The sequence below is a fragment of the Diprion similis genome, chromosome 4 (genome assembly GCF_021155765.1).
Source record: "Diprion similis isolate iyDipSimi1 chromosome 4, iyDipSimi1.1, whole genome shotgun sequence".
Classification (NCBI taxonomy): Eukaryota; Metazoa; Arthropoda; class Insecta; order Hymenoptera; family Diprionidae; genus Diprion; species Diprion similis.
In genome coordinates, this window is record NC_060108.1 from 18,969,132 (window position 1) to 18,985,850 (window position 16,719).

At 38.1% G+C, this 16,719-nt stretch overlaps 1 protein-coding gene across 11 annotated transcripts in view; it reads left to right on the forward strand.

The window, feature by feature from the left end:
* LOC124405283 (katanin p80 WD40 repeat-containing subunit B1) overlaps positions 1 to 16,719 on the forward strand; it is a 41,926-nt gene that overhangs the window by 11,681 nt on the left and 13,526 nt on the right. For 6 of the 11 annotated variants that reach the window (XR_006929086.1, XR_006929083.1, XR_006929084.1 and 3 more), the window contains exons 14-15: positions 9,488 to 9,687; positions 12,128 to 12,877. Coding sequence is in view for 3 of the 11 variants with exons in the window: in XM_046880068.1 (XP_046736024.1) it covers positions 1,209 to 1,328; positions 1,427 to 1,559 (253 nt within the window). In the remaining 8 variants the exon portion in view is untranslated. Of the gene's footprint in view, positions 1 to 1,208; positions 1,329 to 1,426; positions 2,943 to 8,844; positions 9,145 to 9,487; positions 9,688 to 10,897; positions 11,158 to 12,127; positions 12,878 to 14,418; positions 14,723 to 16,719 lie in introns of those variants that run through there. The other 5 variants (XM_046880068.1, XM_046880067.1, XR_006929087.1 and 2 more) reach the window with 4 other exon arrangements.

The following is a 16,719-nucleotide window of genomic DNA, read 5'->3' on the forward strand; positions in this document are numbered from 1 at the left end:
TACATTTGTCTTGAATAAAGTTTAAGTGATTCAGGAAATCTGAACGTAACCGTATACCGACTTATATACCTATCAACACGATATGTTGTATGCATAAAGACGATTATCGGACGCGGTGGAGTGTTGCGTGACGATTCAATGATTTTATGGTATTTAGATCTACCGCGTTATTTGACACGCCTCGGAACAGTGTGAGAAAAAAAGAACGAACTCTGATCTCGCGTAATGTATTCATCGTGAAAAGGGGTGTCCTGAACTGTGTCGCATTGGTATACATAGAGATGTCACACACGTGGGGTGGTGCGATGCTTATACCTACTTTATACCTACAGCTCTATGTATAATGCATACCTTGTAGAGGAACGACTCTCGATTTACGTACCATTTAAAAATAAAAATAACACGGTGACTTGTAATGTCCAACGAGTTGATGAGAGGCTATTGCGTGCATTATTTTTATCTACGTTTATTTTTTATTTTTTCATCTTATTGGACAAATCCTCGTTCGTTGTGGGAAATATTTGGCGTAGAAAATGCCGGACATAAATATTACATTTAGGTTTATATGTGTGCGTGCGATGACATAAATTTAACGTGCGATGGCAAATCGTACGCTCTGGATGCAGTTCGAAAACGGGTGCGTGCAGAGGCTGCGCGCCCAAAAATTCGTCACGCCTTATACGGTACAAGAAAGGGTTAACTAGTTCTGGACATTTGGACTAGGGCGAAGAATGGGCGGGTGTCTGGCTTGATAGAAGAGCCAAATGTACCGGGGAATCGCCGCGGCGAATCGAAAGGGTTGTAAATGTCGGATGATGCGGAATATCGACGGGGCGTTAAGTTGAGGCGCTTCTCTGTAACTCGCAGTCTCGATTCATCTGTAGAATACATTTTTATTTTATGATCCCTTTTATATATGGCGCACGCGATCCTTTGTGCTTTACTTTGGTTCGATAAGGGGTGTGGGATCTGAAAAGTAAAAGGCAGTATAAAAATTTGTTACTTTTCAGATCGAAAAGTATTCGGAATCAAAGTTGTTCCGTTGCTTGATCCAATTGATCAAATTGATCCAATCTTTTAATCCACAAACAGTTTACTTCAAATTTATATATTTTACAATATAGACAGTCAGCTATTTTTATTTCTGTTCTATGATATTACTTGGGATAAAATTTGTAATTGTTGTTTTTTTACTCCATTGATTTCAGGTACGTATCAGTGGGCTGCACGGCTCTCAGGTTAATACTTCGTAATTTCTCACCTGTAATCAAGTCAAACGTCCAAGCTCCGTTACATACGATCGGTGTCGACGTTTCTCGCGAGGAAAGGTAGGTCCAATGATTAAAGCTGAAAAATGAAGTGTTCAAAGTTTTTTTTACACGCGGATGGAGTGTTATCATAATCGTTGAATGTATTTATCCTGCAGGTACCACAAGTGCGTGTCCTGTTACGAAAAATTAATGTCGGTGAGATCGGTTTTACTTACAAAGCAAAATATGCCTGGGAAAATTGGCACGACATTTCGAGAGCTAAGTAACCTGATGCAGGCTCTTGAGTGAATTGAAATTTTGTGTATTGTCAATTATTGAAATATTTTCGACCACCGACAATGTGCAATTTTAAAAAAATTAAAGGTGAAGAAAAACATTTGTCCACAATCATTATATTGTTTCAGTGAAATTCGAGGTAATAAAAATAAAATTTCAGTGTTCGAACGATGACGATTGTGATCATGTGCTTAATACTAGTGAGTGAATAAACGAATGACACAAATTTGAATACAAAAAGGAATTGATAATAATTGAAAAAGAGTAAAGAAAAAAAAACTTTTACTCGCAGTATATATTGTGGATTCAATAACAATTTAATAATAGATGATCAAGTGATAATTGACGAGGCGTATGAGATATTTACTTAAAAAAAAGTGTTGGCCTCGACACACTCGGTGATGTCACACCGTTGCAGATTGAGGACCGATATAATTATGCGTACAATTAATGATTAAATAAATTTCGGACTGGAATGAGGGCGGGGGTGGGGGTAGGGGGCAGAATTATGGAAATGATATTTGGTCTTATACTTATTTAATTGAAATTTTTTTTTATTGCATATGGTTACAGGGATTTTAAACTTTACATGTTCTACATTTATTTCTGTTGTAACCTAACAAGAATAATATTCAAAGATCGAGCTTATTTGAATTTATGCATGTTGAAGCTTCTGATCGAAATGATTTTTTTTCGGACGGCATGAAAATCTTCGAAATCGAGGTGATTTTTAAATATATTTATACAAGTTTTAAACCACAAGCATTGTAGCCTCGCAATGAAATGTGTTGAGAAAAAAAGTTTTGTATAGAACAAATTTCATGCAAAATTCCTGCTTTCACACATATTTTTCATGTTTTAAGTATATCAAGAACCATAAAAATGGGTTTAATAAAATTTATACAATTCTGAACTTTCGGCTTCGACGGTTCATTGTTTTTGGTTTTTCTTGCTGGCTGAAACTTTCAAAGCTTCAAATAAACGTACTATTAACTAAACTTGACCAAATAACTGCGTTAATGTGCATTTTTTTTTCTTGTTAAAAATTTGCCAGTACGTCGTTTAGGAAAAACATTGTGGTTCGCAGCTATTGGTGAAGTTCGATTTGCCTCCGTTAGATATACGATCATAGTTTGTATCATGTTTGAAAATCATTTCAAACTTTAGGGGTAGAGTGATTTTATTACGCTTTAGAATAACGTCCCTGTGAAAATTTGCATGCACGCCATATAATATCTTTCGCTAACAAAAGAAAAAGGAAAACATAAAACTCGTACAAATTGTCATCGCATGTGCAGGGTGATTATAATAATTAAAGTTAACGTATTTAGAATTCAATAACTTGACGAGTTTCCGTCAAAAAAATATCTTTACTCGGGGATGAGTTTTATTTCGGAAGCAGATTTGTTCAAACTTTTTTTCTGACGAATCTTTCATCGTAAATCTTTGAAATTTCAAAAAACAAAATGGGATTACATTATTATAAACTGAAAGTAAGTAATTCCCCGAGAAAGTAAATTTGTCGACGAGATTGAAAAGCCGTGATCTTGTATATTTTTTTTATCGAAACTCACCATGTTGATAAATATTGAATCGAATGAAAATATTTATTTACAACCCTTGTCGGTGTAGATGGGGATCGCGGTATGTTAAGAAATTCAGTCGATTTTATAAAGATAATACTTTGATTGGATTTTCCGGTCATTTCAGAACAACCAAGTCTATAATGCTAACTGTATGTCGTACGGACTTTAAAGGTAGGGGTGTGTCACTCATTGATATACCTAAACTAATGTCACGTTTTTGGTGATTGATAAATAACGTCGACGTGATTAACGTCATTAATTAATTAAGTAATTATTATTAATACCATACTATTAACATAAATATTGTAGATAGGGAGACGTTTTAGTTTAAGAAATTGTATTTTTGCAAAAACGAGCAGTGCATTCGTGTATGTATTTTTAATGATTATGCAGTATTTCACACGAAACAACTAATTAATGTAATATAGAAAAACAAATCGTTGAATAAACAAATTTGGATGCTTGGTAAATGTTATAAGAGAAGCGATAATTCGGGTATGACGAGTTTCAGCGTTTCGCGCTATGTTCTGTCGTATTCCTGTTTGTTTTTGACAGAGTCACTAATGAAATCTTCCTTTGTGTTGAAGAAACTTGTTTTCTGATTTCTCTGTTTTAATCATTTTGTTTTCAATTGCACTTTGTCATGGTAAAACTTCTGGGTGAACCACCTCTATTAGTTGTTTATTTTATCTGTTCTCTTTGACCGGATGTTAAATCATGTCGTATTTTTTATGGTCATTTTTGAATCTAGTTTTCACTTTTTCCATATTCTGCAGATTCATGGCAAAGCAGGAAAACTCCTATTCAGTCTTATTGATGTATAACGTCTTAAAATTTTGTTGTCCGTTGTGTTTTGTGTATAGATATCAAAAAATTTCTTGTATTGTATTAATATTATCGAATGCAACCAATCAATTATCGTGTTTTTTTTTTTGTAATTCAATTTTCGCATATCACGTCTGTACGGCGTTGACATTCAGGAATTATCAGAATTTAGCGTTAACACGCGACTTAACACTCGACCGTTTTAATTCGATTCTTTTATTGCTTATACTCAGCCCGAACCAAGTCTAAAATTAAATCTTCGGTGTGTATAATATCGTAATCCTGTGATTATCATGCGAACAAAAAGAAATTGGTACAACCATAACGTTCTACGTGGAATTCTGCTGAGGATTTTTCATCTTCACCCGCACACAAATAACATTTCGATAATTATCTGCATGGATCCATATTAGCGAATTATTTCCAACCGTAATACATGCTTTTCTTCCCGTGAAAATTGCGAAAAAATACTTAAACGATTATAGACTTGTATTCCGACTGAATTATTCGGAGGAAATATAATGGTTATGTGGTAGACCAAACTATAAAAAATAAAAAGACTTTATAAGCGGTCATTAATATTTGTCTTACAAAAAAATATGCACTCGCAATATCTTTCAACCGATCGAAATGTCCGAGGTACCTAGTCGAAGGAAAATATGACACGCTTTAAGAAAATCAAGACGTGGTAAATATTGAGAATATTTGAAAATTGGCAAAAGTATAAGCGAACAGTGATCGATCGTATGCTTACGTTTTTTAATCGGCATCTTGTAAATGCTATGTGAGTTGCGGAATGTCTTGAACCTTTCTTCTTCTTACGCTATTAGACATCATTAATAACGTACGTGCAGATACAAAAGACAAGAAAAGATTTAGTCAGATCCGTCCGATGTATTTTTGTAAGGTAATGACTGTCGACTTTTGAAAAGCTTAGTGATAAACCTCGAGTATATTCGATTGCGGATGTTCTACGTGATTTAACAAGAACAATTTTTTAAGGTGCAATGAAGATGCATTTAGACTAAATGTTCGTTGAATCATACATTTACATACATTTTTTTTTAGACTTTTAGAATTGTATTTCTTTTAGAAGTCAGTATTTATTCAATGTAATTATCAATGCATCGTTTTCCGTTTCCTATAAAAAAAATTTGGGATAAGTCACTTGAAAAGATACACTTTTTGTGACGTTAATGCTTATACATTTTATTCTTCAACCGTGTCAATATGACATGTGAAGTATTTAGATCGTATTATTCTCACGTGGAGAAACATATGCAGAGTTAAAATTGTATCAATTCTCACTCTCTTTGTAAAATGAATATTTGTTCAAAGTCTCGCAAAACATTGTGAAATTAGGTATCATGAGTTAGCAAGTGATTCGAGTTAAACCACAATGCGTAAGAGTATAGCGACCTGTGAATTATTTTTTTTGTACAATGTACAGCTATATGGCTGGAAAATTGAGAATTCTAAGTGAACAATAATGCAAGTGCTGCATACACTTACGCGTAATATATTACACGTAACATATGCCTGCGTCCATGTATGCTTGTACAGAAAATCAATGATTACAGTTCATTTTATTACATCTTCTTTGCACACGCGGATTTATAATCTATCTGAAATCTGATTATTTCGTTCGCTTTTACGTAATTTGTAGGTGTTATTATAAATATACATAAATATTATATATGCGTATAGGCATAACTCACCTTTTTCCTCAAGCACATCGGATGTAACGTATAATCCGTATAAGACTAAATACAACAAACTTTAGCCTTTATAGAGATAGATATAAATTAATAAACGATTTAGGGGATAATTCAATTCGCGTATGCAACTGAGAATACAATCAAATGATTTGTCTTTTCTGTTTTCCCTTTTGTATACTAATAATGTATAATATACCTGTGTACAATAGCCTTGGATAGAATAACAATAATCATGGAAACGCCGTGCCTTTTTCAAGATAATCAACTTGAGACGTCATTTTTTTAACAATAGTCATAACGAGCTTGCCAATTTTATAACACATAGATGTATAAGGTTTTTGTTTTTGTCCGCTAATCTTTTGTTCCGTTTTGTAATTAGTTTTATCAACTTTTGCCCTGATTTTAACCTGCGTTCTGATGAATTGATTAATTTTACTTTAGATTTCGTGTCATATACCTATAATGCATAACGATATAATCAATACCTTATACGTTATGGTGAAAACAATCATGTTTAATTTATGAATGATTAATACATTTTTATTCCCAATCCTAATTGTGATAAGTGTGCGTATTTTTTGTTAATTTTATTCTGTTTATATATATATATATGTATATTATATGTTATACAAATGTACACATATACATATATACGTATGGGAGGACTTCACGTTATGATTGTTATAAAAAAAAAACCTACACCTATATGATATCAAAAATATAATAATTCTGTTGATCCATACTATTTACTTTAAAATATAACAGATGTTTTTTTTATCAAGAGAATAGAAGATTGGAGAGTGATTTTTCTCGACATGTGTAATTCGTGCTCAAAAAATATTAAAAGAAAATAATCAAGAAGTTTCTAACATTTCAATACCGTACTCAGTTAATCTAAAATGCATACCTATCGCACTTACCAAACCCTCCTACACTTGAAACTGTGGAAATATTTTTCTCCACGAGAAAACAAAGCGTGTAGAAATTCATGAAAGAAATTGTAATTACAAGATGTTTCGTTTTATTGAACTTTTTCCCTTATACCCAGTGACGCGCAAAAAACTAAATTTTGGTCTTTTCGTAGTTTTTTCTGTTTTTTTTTTTCACTCTCTGTTTTACTCGTCACGCTTTAATGCACAAACGCAATTCCGTGCGTGACCCGTGAAGATCACGGTCCACGGGTCTTCGAATAGCCCGATTTTCTACGATCACCTGCAGTGATCGAGCATCGATAATCGACACCGCAGCCGCCAAATTACCGGGCTTCCGGTCTGTAATTTTGGTCCATTCTCTCCATACCCATCTCCGTCTTACTCTGTCTCAAAAAAAAAAGGATTGGGGGAGGTATACGCGCATTGTCTTCAAATTAATTTAGACCGTGGGCATCCTTTTCAGGTACGGATACAGACTTTTCTTGAAAACAACCTCGAGGTTTTTCAATTTTATGCACATGATGCTCAACTCACTTCACGGGGTCAGCGACTGTAATTATATTTTATCGAAAAAATTATTTCATATAATGAAATGCTGTTACGAAAATTGACTGCAGGAAATATGATAAAAATTATAAAGTTATTTGTACCTTGTATGGAATAGTTTTGTTCGTGTACCTTCATATTACAGATAAATTCCTGACAACATTGACTCCATGACTTGAAATGATTTTCTATTGTTTTCATTTTTATACGTGAACGTAACTTTACATTTATCCTTTTGTCGCAGAACCATCAACCATTATTAGAGTATAAAAAGCTGGTATGGCTTCTTATACTTTCATATGTATATATATACATATATATACATATAATACACAATATTTTCCAGCTCGTGTTCCGAATGCTGGAGGCTATACGTGTCTGCGGTTTTTCTTCCGTTGCCTTGCGTAAAACGTGTTGCGGTTGCAATTTTATCGTAAACTATATGTATTTTAAATTTAAACTCCTGTATGCCGTAGGAACATCGTACGCTGATACCTTCTCGCCGGTTAATTGGCCGTAATACTGAGTTTACGTAGGTATACTTAACGAAATCGTATCTGCAGGGCAGGGATGTCTAAAAACCGAGAGGACTCGAGTTCATTAATTTAAAAAACTCGACATTGAATTGTTTAGTGAAAAAAAAAAGAAAAAAAAGAATTAACATACCGATAAATCATTGCGGTCTCATCATGATTGCAGTATATACATTTGTTATACCGTAAATTCAGAAGAAGCGCCTTCGATTTAATCACTCATCATCCATCATCCGTATTTTTATGCTTCAAAGAGTGACTCATTCGACGTAAAAGGGCGTAGGTATCTGTACACTATATCGGTGTTGACATCGCTACGCACGACGCGTGCAAGCCTTTCATATCGATAGAAGGTTTTTTTTATGTATCAGCCTTATTACACACTGCAGGGGTGATTTCTGACGATATTACGTACTGGAAATTCGAAAAGGGGATAAAATAAACGAGACTAAGCGTGCACGTGTATGACTATTCCCTCGGTACGGTTTTTGATCGCAAAATTTTTCCGGAAAATTTGAAACAGCCATTATAGATACACAGAATTTAAATTTGAATATCGCTAATCAAATTGAACAATGCACGAATATCATGGAACTCGAGCGAGCGGTTTTTGCGAGATTGTTGCACGGGATTTCCGAGCGTCTGGTAATGGAGACATCAATCTCAATCCTTTGGTAGGCGTGAAATATCGAGCAAATATTCACGAGCTTCTCTATAATCCGTGAAACGTATCGCGACGGATTTAAATGGGTTAAGTAGGTTGCCGCGTGGCGGTTGTTTGCCGTAGGATTATGTATTCATACAGCACACAGGCCCAAGCTGGCATACTGTGCAGGCGTATTTTATTTCTCTATATCGTTGCAGCTTGTACCACCATGTATTCTCTTATTTTTCAACCGGAAAAATCGCTGTATAGTGATTTACCATCTCCTTCCACCCTTCCCATCCGTCACGTTGTAAAATACGTTGAAAGTTCTATTAACGCGTTGATCACGACGGGTTATTGGCACAAAAAATAATCACGAAACCGTGGCAATTATCAAACATGAATTTTACCGACGGGTATGTTCGGTTCGGTTTATTGTTGAATAATCGAACGTCTGACACGTTTCGTGGAGAAAATTTGATGGTGAAGAATTTGAGTCTTTGTTCTGCAGTGTCACGTGACAGTCTGCAGTGCAGGGCTACTTGCTGTTTTCGGATGTACAAGTGTTGTGACGTAGACAAGTTAAGCCTCTTCTTGTCGTCACCTCAAGCGTCGAAAATGCTGTTTTCTCACAAAAAGCCTGGCACAATAAGACCGACAACGACATGGCATCGTTTTCCAGGACCGGTAAGCGGATTACCAGAATATAATTCCTTCACATACGAATAAACACGACTCTATGCGTGTGTAATGCAGCTAGAGAGAGCGCAGAGGCTTGCGCGTTATAGTTCGACATCAGGCGAAAACGATATCCCAAGCAAGCAACGTTTTCTTCACCCACTTGTGTACCTCCCTTTGTTGATCCGAATTTGAAAACGCCTGATCCTATATCATCCTCCATTATTGCCTGTATTCATCTCACAGATCGCCTATCTTGACATCTTAAGACTTCCTCTTCTAGATCCCTACTTTCAGCCGGGTCTATGAGTTTGTATACTGTACCTCTCAACTCTCACGGATGTACACGCGTTTCGTAGTAACTATTGCGCTAGGGTTGGTTCATGAAGACCAATACGGGGATCAAAAATCACTGCGAGACACAAGTTTCTTATAATATTGTGTGTCAAAACTATTCATATATTTTTTAATTTCAGTTGCAAAGAGGGGGAGAGAAATTCTTATGATATTGTGCCGTTCTCACCATCCTCGCATCTACACTCACTCCTCACCAAAGGTATCTTGCAATCTTAAGACGGACGTCACATGAGAAGTGACACAGAAGATGGTATTGAATGTATGTAATCCCGTCATATAAATTCGAGGAAATCGGAAATCTCATGCTTTCTTCACTGATGTGAGTATATAATAAAGCTTGTGATCAAATCGCAAGTTTCTATGGGTTGTTCGAGTCAAATTGAGTTAATATACTTGCGTGGGAATCACGTTTGCGGTGATTCGACGATCCACTTTTCGACGTGTACAATATACCCTGTAAACGTTTCAGATCTAATTTCATCCATAAATTCAATCAAGCATCAAAGATGCGGCTACATTTTTTTCGTATCTCACACAATGTGACGATCCAACGTTATGATTGTGAGCAGAAGAATCTGGAATAGGTAGTGAAACGGAGATTAGACTCACAAAGTGAGATATACATTTCTTTCCCTTAAGCATTACCCCAACTTCTTAATCATTAAACCAGCAACCTTAAATATTATCACAAGTTTTCAAAGGATATCCATACAAGTACCAGTTAACGCAACCGAAAAATAGTTCAAACGAAGCCCGCCATGCCGTTCAAGAGTAACGAAATTCTCCAATCTCTTGTCATGCAAATTGGGGGATGAAAGTCTGTCACATGCACTACGTATACGTCCAGTTCCATACGAAATTCCATACCACGGGTAGTCGGATTGAATGACGTCACCGCCTTCCTCGAGGACTCCCTGCCATTGGCTAATAATGGCTTGCCTCGAATGCAGCATATCACGGTCGGATAGAAAGTATGTTACGCGCTGGGCTCACCCTCGTCGAAGAAATCGCAAGCGGCAACGGGATTGGCTAATTACTGTACGCGCGCAGTGCCGAGGGTTGAGTGACGTCACGGGGCGTGCTCGACCCCTGATTGGCTAATGGAGGGTGGAAGCGGCGCGCACAGGGTGCCTTTGGCGCAACGGAGGGCTGCGTGACGCAGGACGCAGGACGCAGGACGCAGGATGCACCCTGTGTGAGCGGATGTGTACGTGTGAGTATAGGTACTCGCAGCGAACGTGTATCGCGTTACTATCTAGATTTAGGGGTCGCCCTTTGAGCGCAGGAGAGAACGGCGAGGGTCAAAGTTCATGCATAAAAGAGAACGCGCGAAATTCGTCCATTCATACGTTTGTGTGCCATGTATATACACATTTCCAGCACCCTATTCTAGGCTCAGATTTTTACATGATCAATACGATTTACTGTACCAAAACTCATGTAATTATGCTATGCAAGTGATATAAGTTGCGTAGTTTATTTGGATGGAAATCACTGTAACGCTATTTCTTCTACATTATTCGAAATGGAATAAGTTATGGACGATCAGAAATCGAAAGAGTTAGGCGTGTCATTGGTTAAGATCAAAACAAGTTGGTAGTTAAAGAAGAAACAAATGGATAAGAAAGGTTCAGACGCCTGAGGAATTCTGGGCCGAGATCTACTCGGTTCCTCTGTGTTGTACAGGTGAGAGTGAAATCAATGATTTTGCGCACGGTAGCTGAGAGCACATGGATCAATGCACCATAGAGACGTGATCCTACTCTAGACGAAGAAATACAGTGTTATTTACGTAGATTAAAACTCTTACGAACAGAAAAAACGTATCATATAATTATTAGTTCTAGTTGAATGCTTACTTAATACTGATGAAAATGCAAGGTTCAAACCTGCGACGCAATTGCTGATAATTTTTAATGAAACAGCAGCTTGAGCACGTTTACACGGTAAGGTTGTGGTTTTCCTTTACACTGCCGGTTTTCCCGCATTTCGTCTGTGGCTTGTGGCTTGCGTACTTCCGGTCACGAATGCGGCTACTGCCGTTTGCTTCTATACCGCTTTGAGCAAAAATCAGCCACACGCAAGCCTCTTGCTTTAAAAAACAACCAAGACCAGCTACCAAAACGCCTCTCGTTCTAAAATTCCGATGTATAAGACGCTGCGTAGTTACACTCGACTCGAATTATACCTCGCCACCTGGAAAGCGCAGGATTTAGCACAGTTTTGTGAGAAGCTATAATAAATTTTGAGACTGATTCACGATATGATGAATACTTCTCTAAACAGTCGTTGTAATAATTTACAAACTTGTCATTGAATTGGAAATCATGGAAAATACATACAAAAATGGCTTCAACTCTTATTTATGAGCTTGGCCTGTCGTGCGATCTTCATTGAATAACAACTGGTAAAGGTGTTGAACATACTGTTACAAAGGGTAAAATCACCCGTTTTACCCCCCTTTCAAATGATCTAGTAGTCGGCTTGTGACGCAAGAAGTATAAGCGTTATCATGTTATAAAATGAATAGGGTTGCTGCGTCAACCGCTATTATTGTAAAAACAGTCCTTTTTCAGACTTAAAACGAGAGAAACACATATTGCCATTAAAGCATTTTTCCTTCAAATATTTTACATAGCGCCTTTTATTGATTCCGTTAACTAAGCTCACGTACCCACATTTTATTTGAAACGCGAGTCCGTTTCAATACATTATGGAATTCTTGAACAAGCTTATTACCAGCTGTTTTTTTTTCACCGGGTCAAACGGTGTTCAATATCCTGAACCTGCAACAGCCCATGTTTACTGGTTAGTCAGCACTCGGCGCATGGCAGTTTGTTATCTCAACGACGTGTGAGAAAACTTTCGATGATAGTAATTAACCAGACTGAGTAACACTGGATGACTGAAGACCGATGAGTACTCATAACGAGGAAATATCATGCTGCCGACGATGCGTAACGAGTATGTAATGTACTTCTTACCTGCAGTTTGGCGTTCAACATTCAGGAAAGTGTGCATGGCTTCGGGCAAAGGTACAAGACACGAGGTCCACGTTGTACGGAGTAGAGCATATCGGTTGATCCTTAGCCCGAAGACGCTACAGGAAACAGGATAATTCCTTGGCTCACGCAACCCTCCGTCGAAATTGGACTCTGGAGCACGTCGGTCTCCGGCGATGATGCCGTGCCCATTGGGTTCATTGCGTTGCCCACTTGCCACTCGGCCACTTGGCTCACACTGCCAACCAGCACCAGATGGGCTTCGATGTCTGACATTCGACGTTTCTGTTATATACTTGACAGCTACCCAAAACCTGGCCGAGATCCAGCTGCCGTCTATCTTATACATGATACGATAAAACTAACTCCGACTTGTTTTCTACATTAATTTTCAGCCAGTCAAATCTGACTTTTTGCACTTTGATCAATTGCTCAAGGATTGGAAGTCATGGTACGCGTGACGTCTGAGATTTCTACAAAGATCTGACGAAATGGCAGTGCAAATGCGTGTGTAGTAATTATATTACATTGTTATTTTTTTCGAAGAGTACGACCATGATCGAATGGGTTGCATTTTCACAGCCAAATGTTAGTTTTCGCACGTATTATCATGTCTGTATACAACGATGAATACCTTTAAATTAAATAGAGGTCTGCTCTAATTATTCTATGGACAAACACACACACACGTGCGTATATTATGTGTATCCTATGCTACGTTTCCTCGGGTAATAGTACCTATAACCGGTAGATACGAGAGACCTTGCGTGTGCCCAGGGTTTTAAGTTACTCGATTGATATCGAATTATACGCGTCTTAAATCGATACTTTTAAAAGAAATGTGTGGTTTGTGCTTCTCCGGAGCTGAGCATATCATCAGGGCCTCGGATATCGAATATTTAATATTCAAATCAGTAAGACTGAAGAGGAATATGTTTGAAATCGAAATTTTTCTTTCCTTTCGACACAACTTATCGTGTTCGAATTTCTTACTCACTCTCGGAAACAAACGGTGTAAGCTGTCCATAACTCATGGTTATGTATTGTAGGTATTCATGTAACGTTTATTTTGGATACAATAAGTTTCACTTAGAACGGTATGCACAGTTGAAGATCCAGGTGAACGAATTGCTATTGCTTACAGTAAAGTAACCGTGTAATTGAAACATATCCCTACGTTTGAGGATGATCGCAGGTAAAGTACCAAGGCGAAGATAAAGGTAAAAGGTATAGGAGGGAAATAAAAGAAAAATGAAAAGGGAAAAGAGACTGTAAATCGTTGCTTGGATTACCATGTAATCTGTCTAACAATACATTTCTTACAATATTCCTTTACACGTAACATTTTTCACGGTGCCCTGGGACGTGATTTCATTTCCCATTGTCGATGGTTGAATATCATGTCCTAGCATAATGGTTTTTTATTATCAGCGAAACGTTTTCATTTCATTTTAAACTTGTATGTACATAAGCCATGATCGAAACGAACGTGCCACAGGTTAGGTAGATCATGCATCAAATTATTTAACGGACTGTTTTTAACCGTGAAAAGTATTCCATAAACGCAGGCTGTTTTCTTTCTATTTAGTTATTAATATGAATGTACAAGTATAACCCGTGAAATTGATTTACTATAGACGACAGAGAAAGACTTGACTAAACTGAATGAAGCATAAAATTGTCCATTTTAAATCTTGAACTTTCCGAAAATGTTTCGCCTGTCCATCTGCACGTAGACAGTTCAGTGTCCATTGGTAAGTTTCAGTTTGAAAGGATATTACTACACAAGTAACCGATAAATTGCAAATGTATTGACAATCCGACTACCTTGACGAATCTGCATTTTAAGGACCGCTGAAAGGCGCACGATCTGTAGATATATGTGTTTATCCTCCGTAGCAAACCTAGAGTGTATACAAGACGGCCCACCAGCAATTCGGTTCTTCAGTCGTGAAAATGAATTGTTTAACACCCGACGGCTGTACGTGTGTCTATGTAACGCGTGAAAATAAACATCTGCGATTCTTACCGTTCTCGACGCCTGGAAGGAAGGACCTCCTCGTCCTTCGCCTTGGATACTCGGCAAGGTTGAGGTCCTCGAGGGTCAGCCTGAGCAAACAATCGGGCTAATAAATGGGCGGTGACTTCCGGCGTGGCGCGCGTCGGGGCGTCGAGCGTCGGAGCGTCGGGACGATCGGTGAGCCACCCTCGGACTCTCAACTTGCAAGGAATCGCGGGGGTTCTGGTTCCGTATTCAGACTCCAGTTGCTCAAGGGCGTACAACTCCTAATCTTTCTCATAGGATTATTCAGCTTTCTGTCCGGGGCCCGGAAGCTATGGAAAAAAAGACGAAGGACGACGAAAGAGAGGTGTTACACCTTCTACAAACCGATAGGTCTGCAAATTTGACCAAATTACAAATGCAAATTATTCTGCAGTTACCTCGAAGTCCTTTTAACCACCGGATGTCCGTATCGGTGAGATTGTTTGATGATTTATTTGATATCTATAAGCTATTTGTGGAAAATGTTTAGCCAGAAAGAAAAATGTCACGAAGACGAGTGTAAGTATTCTTATTTACACTTATTTTCAAACGATAGTAGGGCGAATGGTTTTCGAAATTTTTGAAGGGTTGAATTCAACGCGTACGAGTGACTCGTGGGGGCGTGTGTTAGTTTTGCCATTTAAGTTTTTAATTGAAAGGAACGTAACAGCTGATTATAAGCGATAAAAGGGTCATTCAATGGCAAACGGGACAAAAGCACGGCGTGTGGCAAAGACAATGGTTGCCGTGCACAATAAGGCAACGGGGCGTTGATTAAAACGAAAAAATTAGGGAATTAAAACAGGCCGTAATTGCGTGTTAGCAACCTTCTGTCGTCAGTCGACAAAAAGTCATACTTTATCTCCAGAAATACAGGTTTTGTGATTTCTGGGAGCCAAATCTTTCAGAGCAATTTCTAAAATTATACGTTCTCTCTTCTTTCATTACTATTTATGTACGTGTCTATGAACTTGATATTTTTTGAAAATGGTATTTTAACGTTGATTCGTTAGAATCGAATGTATTTTCACTGAAATTTTGTTTACTTTATTTTCACCCAAACTTCGCATCAGTCACCGAGAAAATGCTTTTATATCTTAGTTATATACACGCCCTTCTCGCAAGAAGGACTGTAGATCTGAAAGTGAAAAATATCTTTCGCTTTGGGGATGAGACGAGGGGTTCTTATTCCATAAGACAAACTGTACTTTACGACCTTAACGGAGCGGATCGTATACCCTAATTTCGGGCCTAAGGACACTTTCGAGGACCCGGCAGTTGGGGGTAGTAAAATTTTAGAAACCCTTACTTTCGCATGTGAAGCATACTGGGCAAGTGGTGCATAATGACATTACAGCTAGGTCAGGTACCGTAGTCAGAACTTGAGGATCTCCAGTCTGTGGGGCCTCCACGCTTGAATATTAGGGCCAGTTTTATTGGTTGAAAGTTTACAGCCCCAACCGTCAAATAACACCATATTTTCCCTAAAATTTTCTGAAGAATTGCTAAGCAGTAACACAGATTAGACATCAGAATAAATTTGGAAACGAAATTGCCGTTTGTAAAAAGTTGGGTTATCAGGTAACCGAGAGAGCTCAACTCCTGGATGGGTGCCATTTAGCTAATCCGGTCAAATTTTGCTCAACGAAAATTGTTGCATATTAGACGGAGAGCGTCGTCAACCCTTTCCGCTATTTCTCCCCTGAACCGAGACGCATTCGAGATATCATTCCACCAAGTAACGGGTGTGCGTTACGAGCGTCGACCCTCCGTGAAAAAAAATTTTAATATCTTCGAACAAGGAGTTAATAGATGGACAGAGATATATGTCCGTTCCGTAACAAGACTGTAATATGCCAACAGTGTATTTTCCACGGTGTATAGGGGGATGTATGGGTGTATGGGGGACTGGGCGTTTATAGTTCAGTACTGCTGTTGCCGTCGATGCAACCCTTGCGTTTCGTGACGCGGACAAATTATCAACCTCCCTCGAAGTCCATTTTGGGAGTGATCGATGGTCGAGCCAGGTGATACCTTGACGCCCCCGTTCGAATTCTGGCTGCGTTTTGCTCTGGCTGTTGTTCTTCGTATTCTTTTTTTCTCTCACAAATCCTCACCGGGATGACTTGTGCTTCGGATTTAATTGTGTCCCAAATTCGTCCCGCTATATACAAACTGTTCATGAAATCCTGTTGTTCACGTGTATTGTACAGGGTGTGTAGAGTTTCACGTCTGACGTTATATCGAGAAAACGTACGATGCCAACGCTACTCGGGAAAAGTTGCACCGTCCAGAGTTGCCAAGG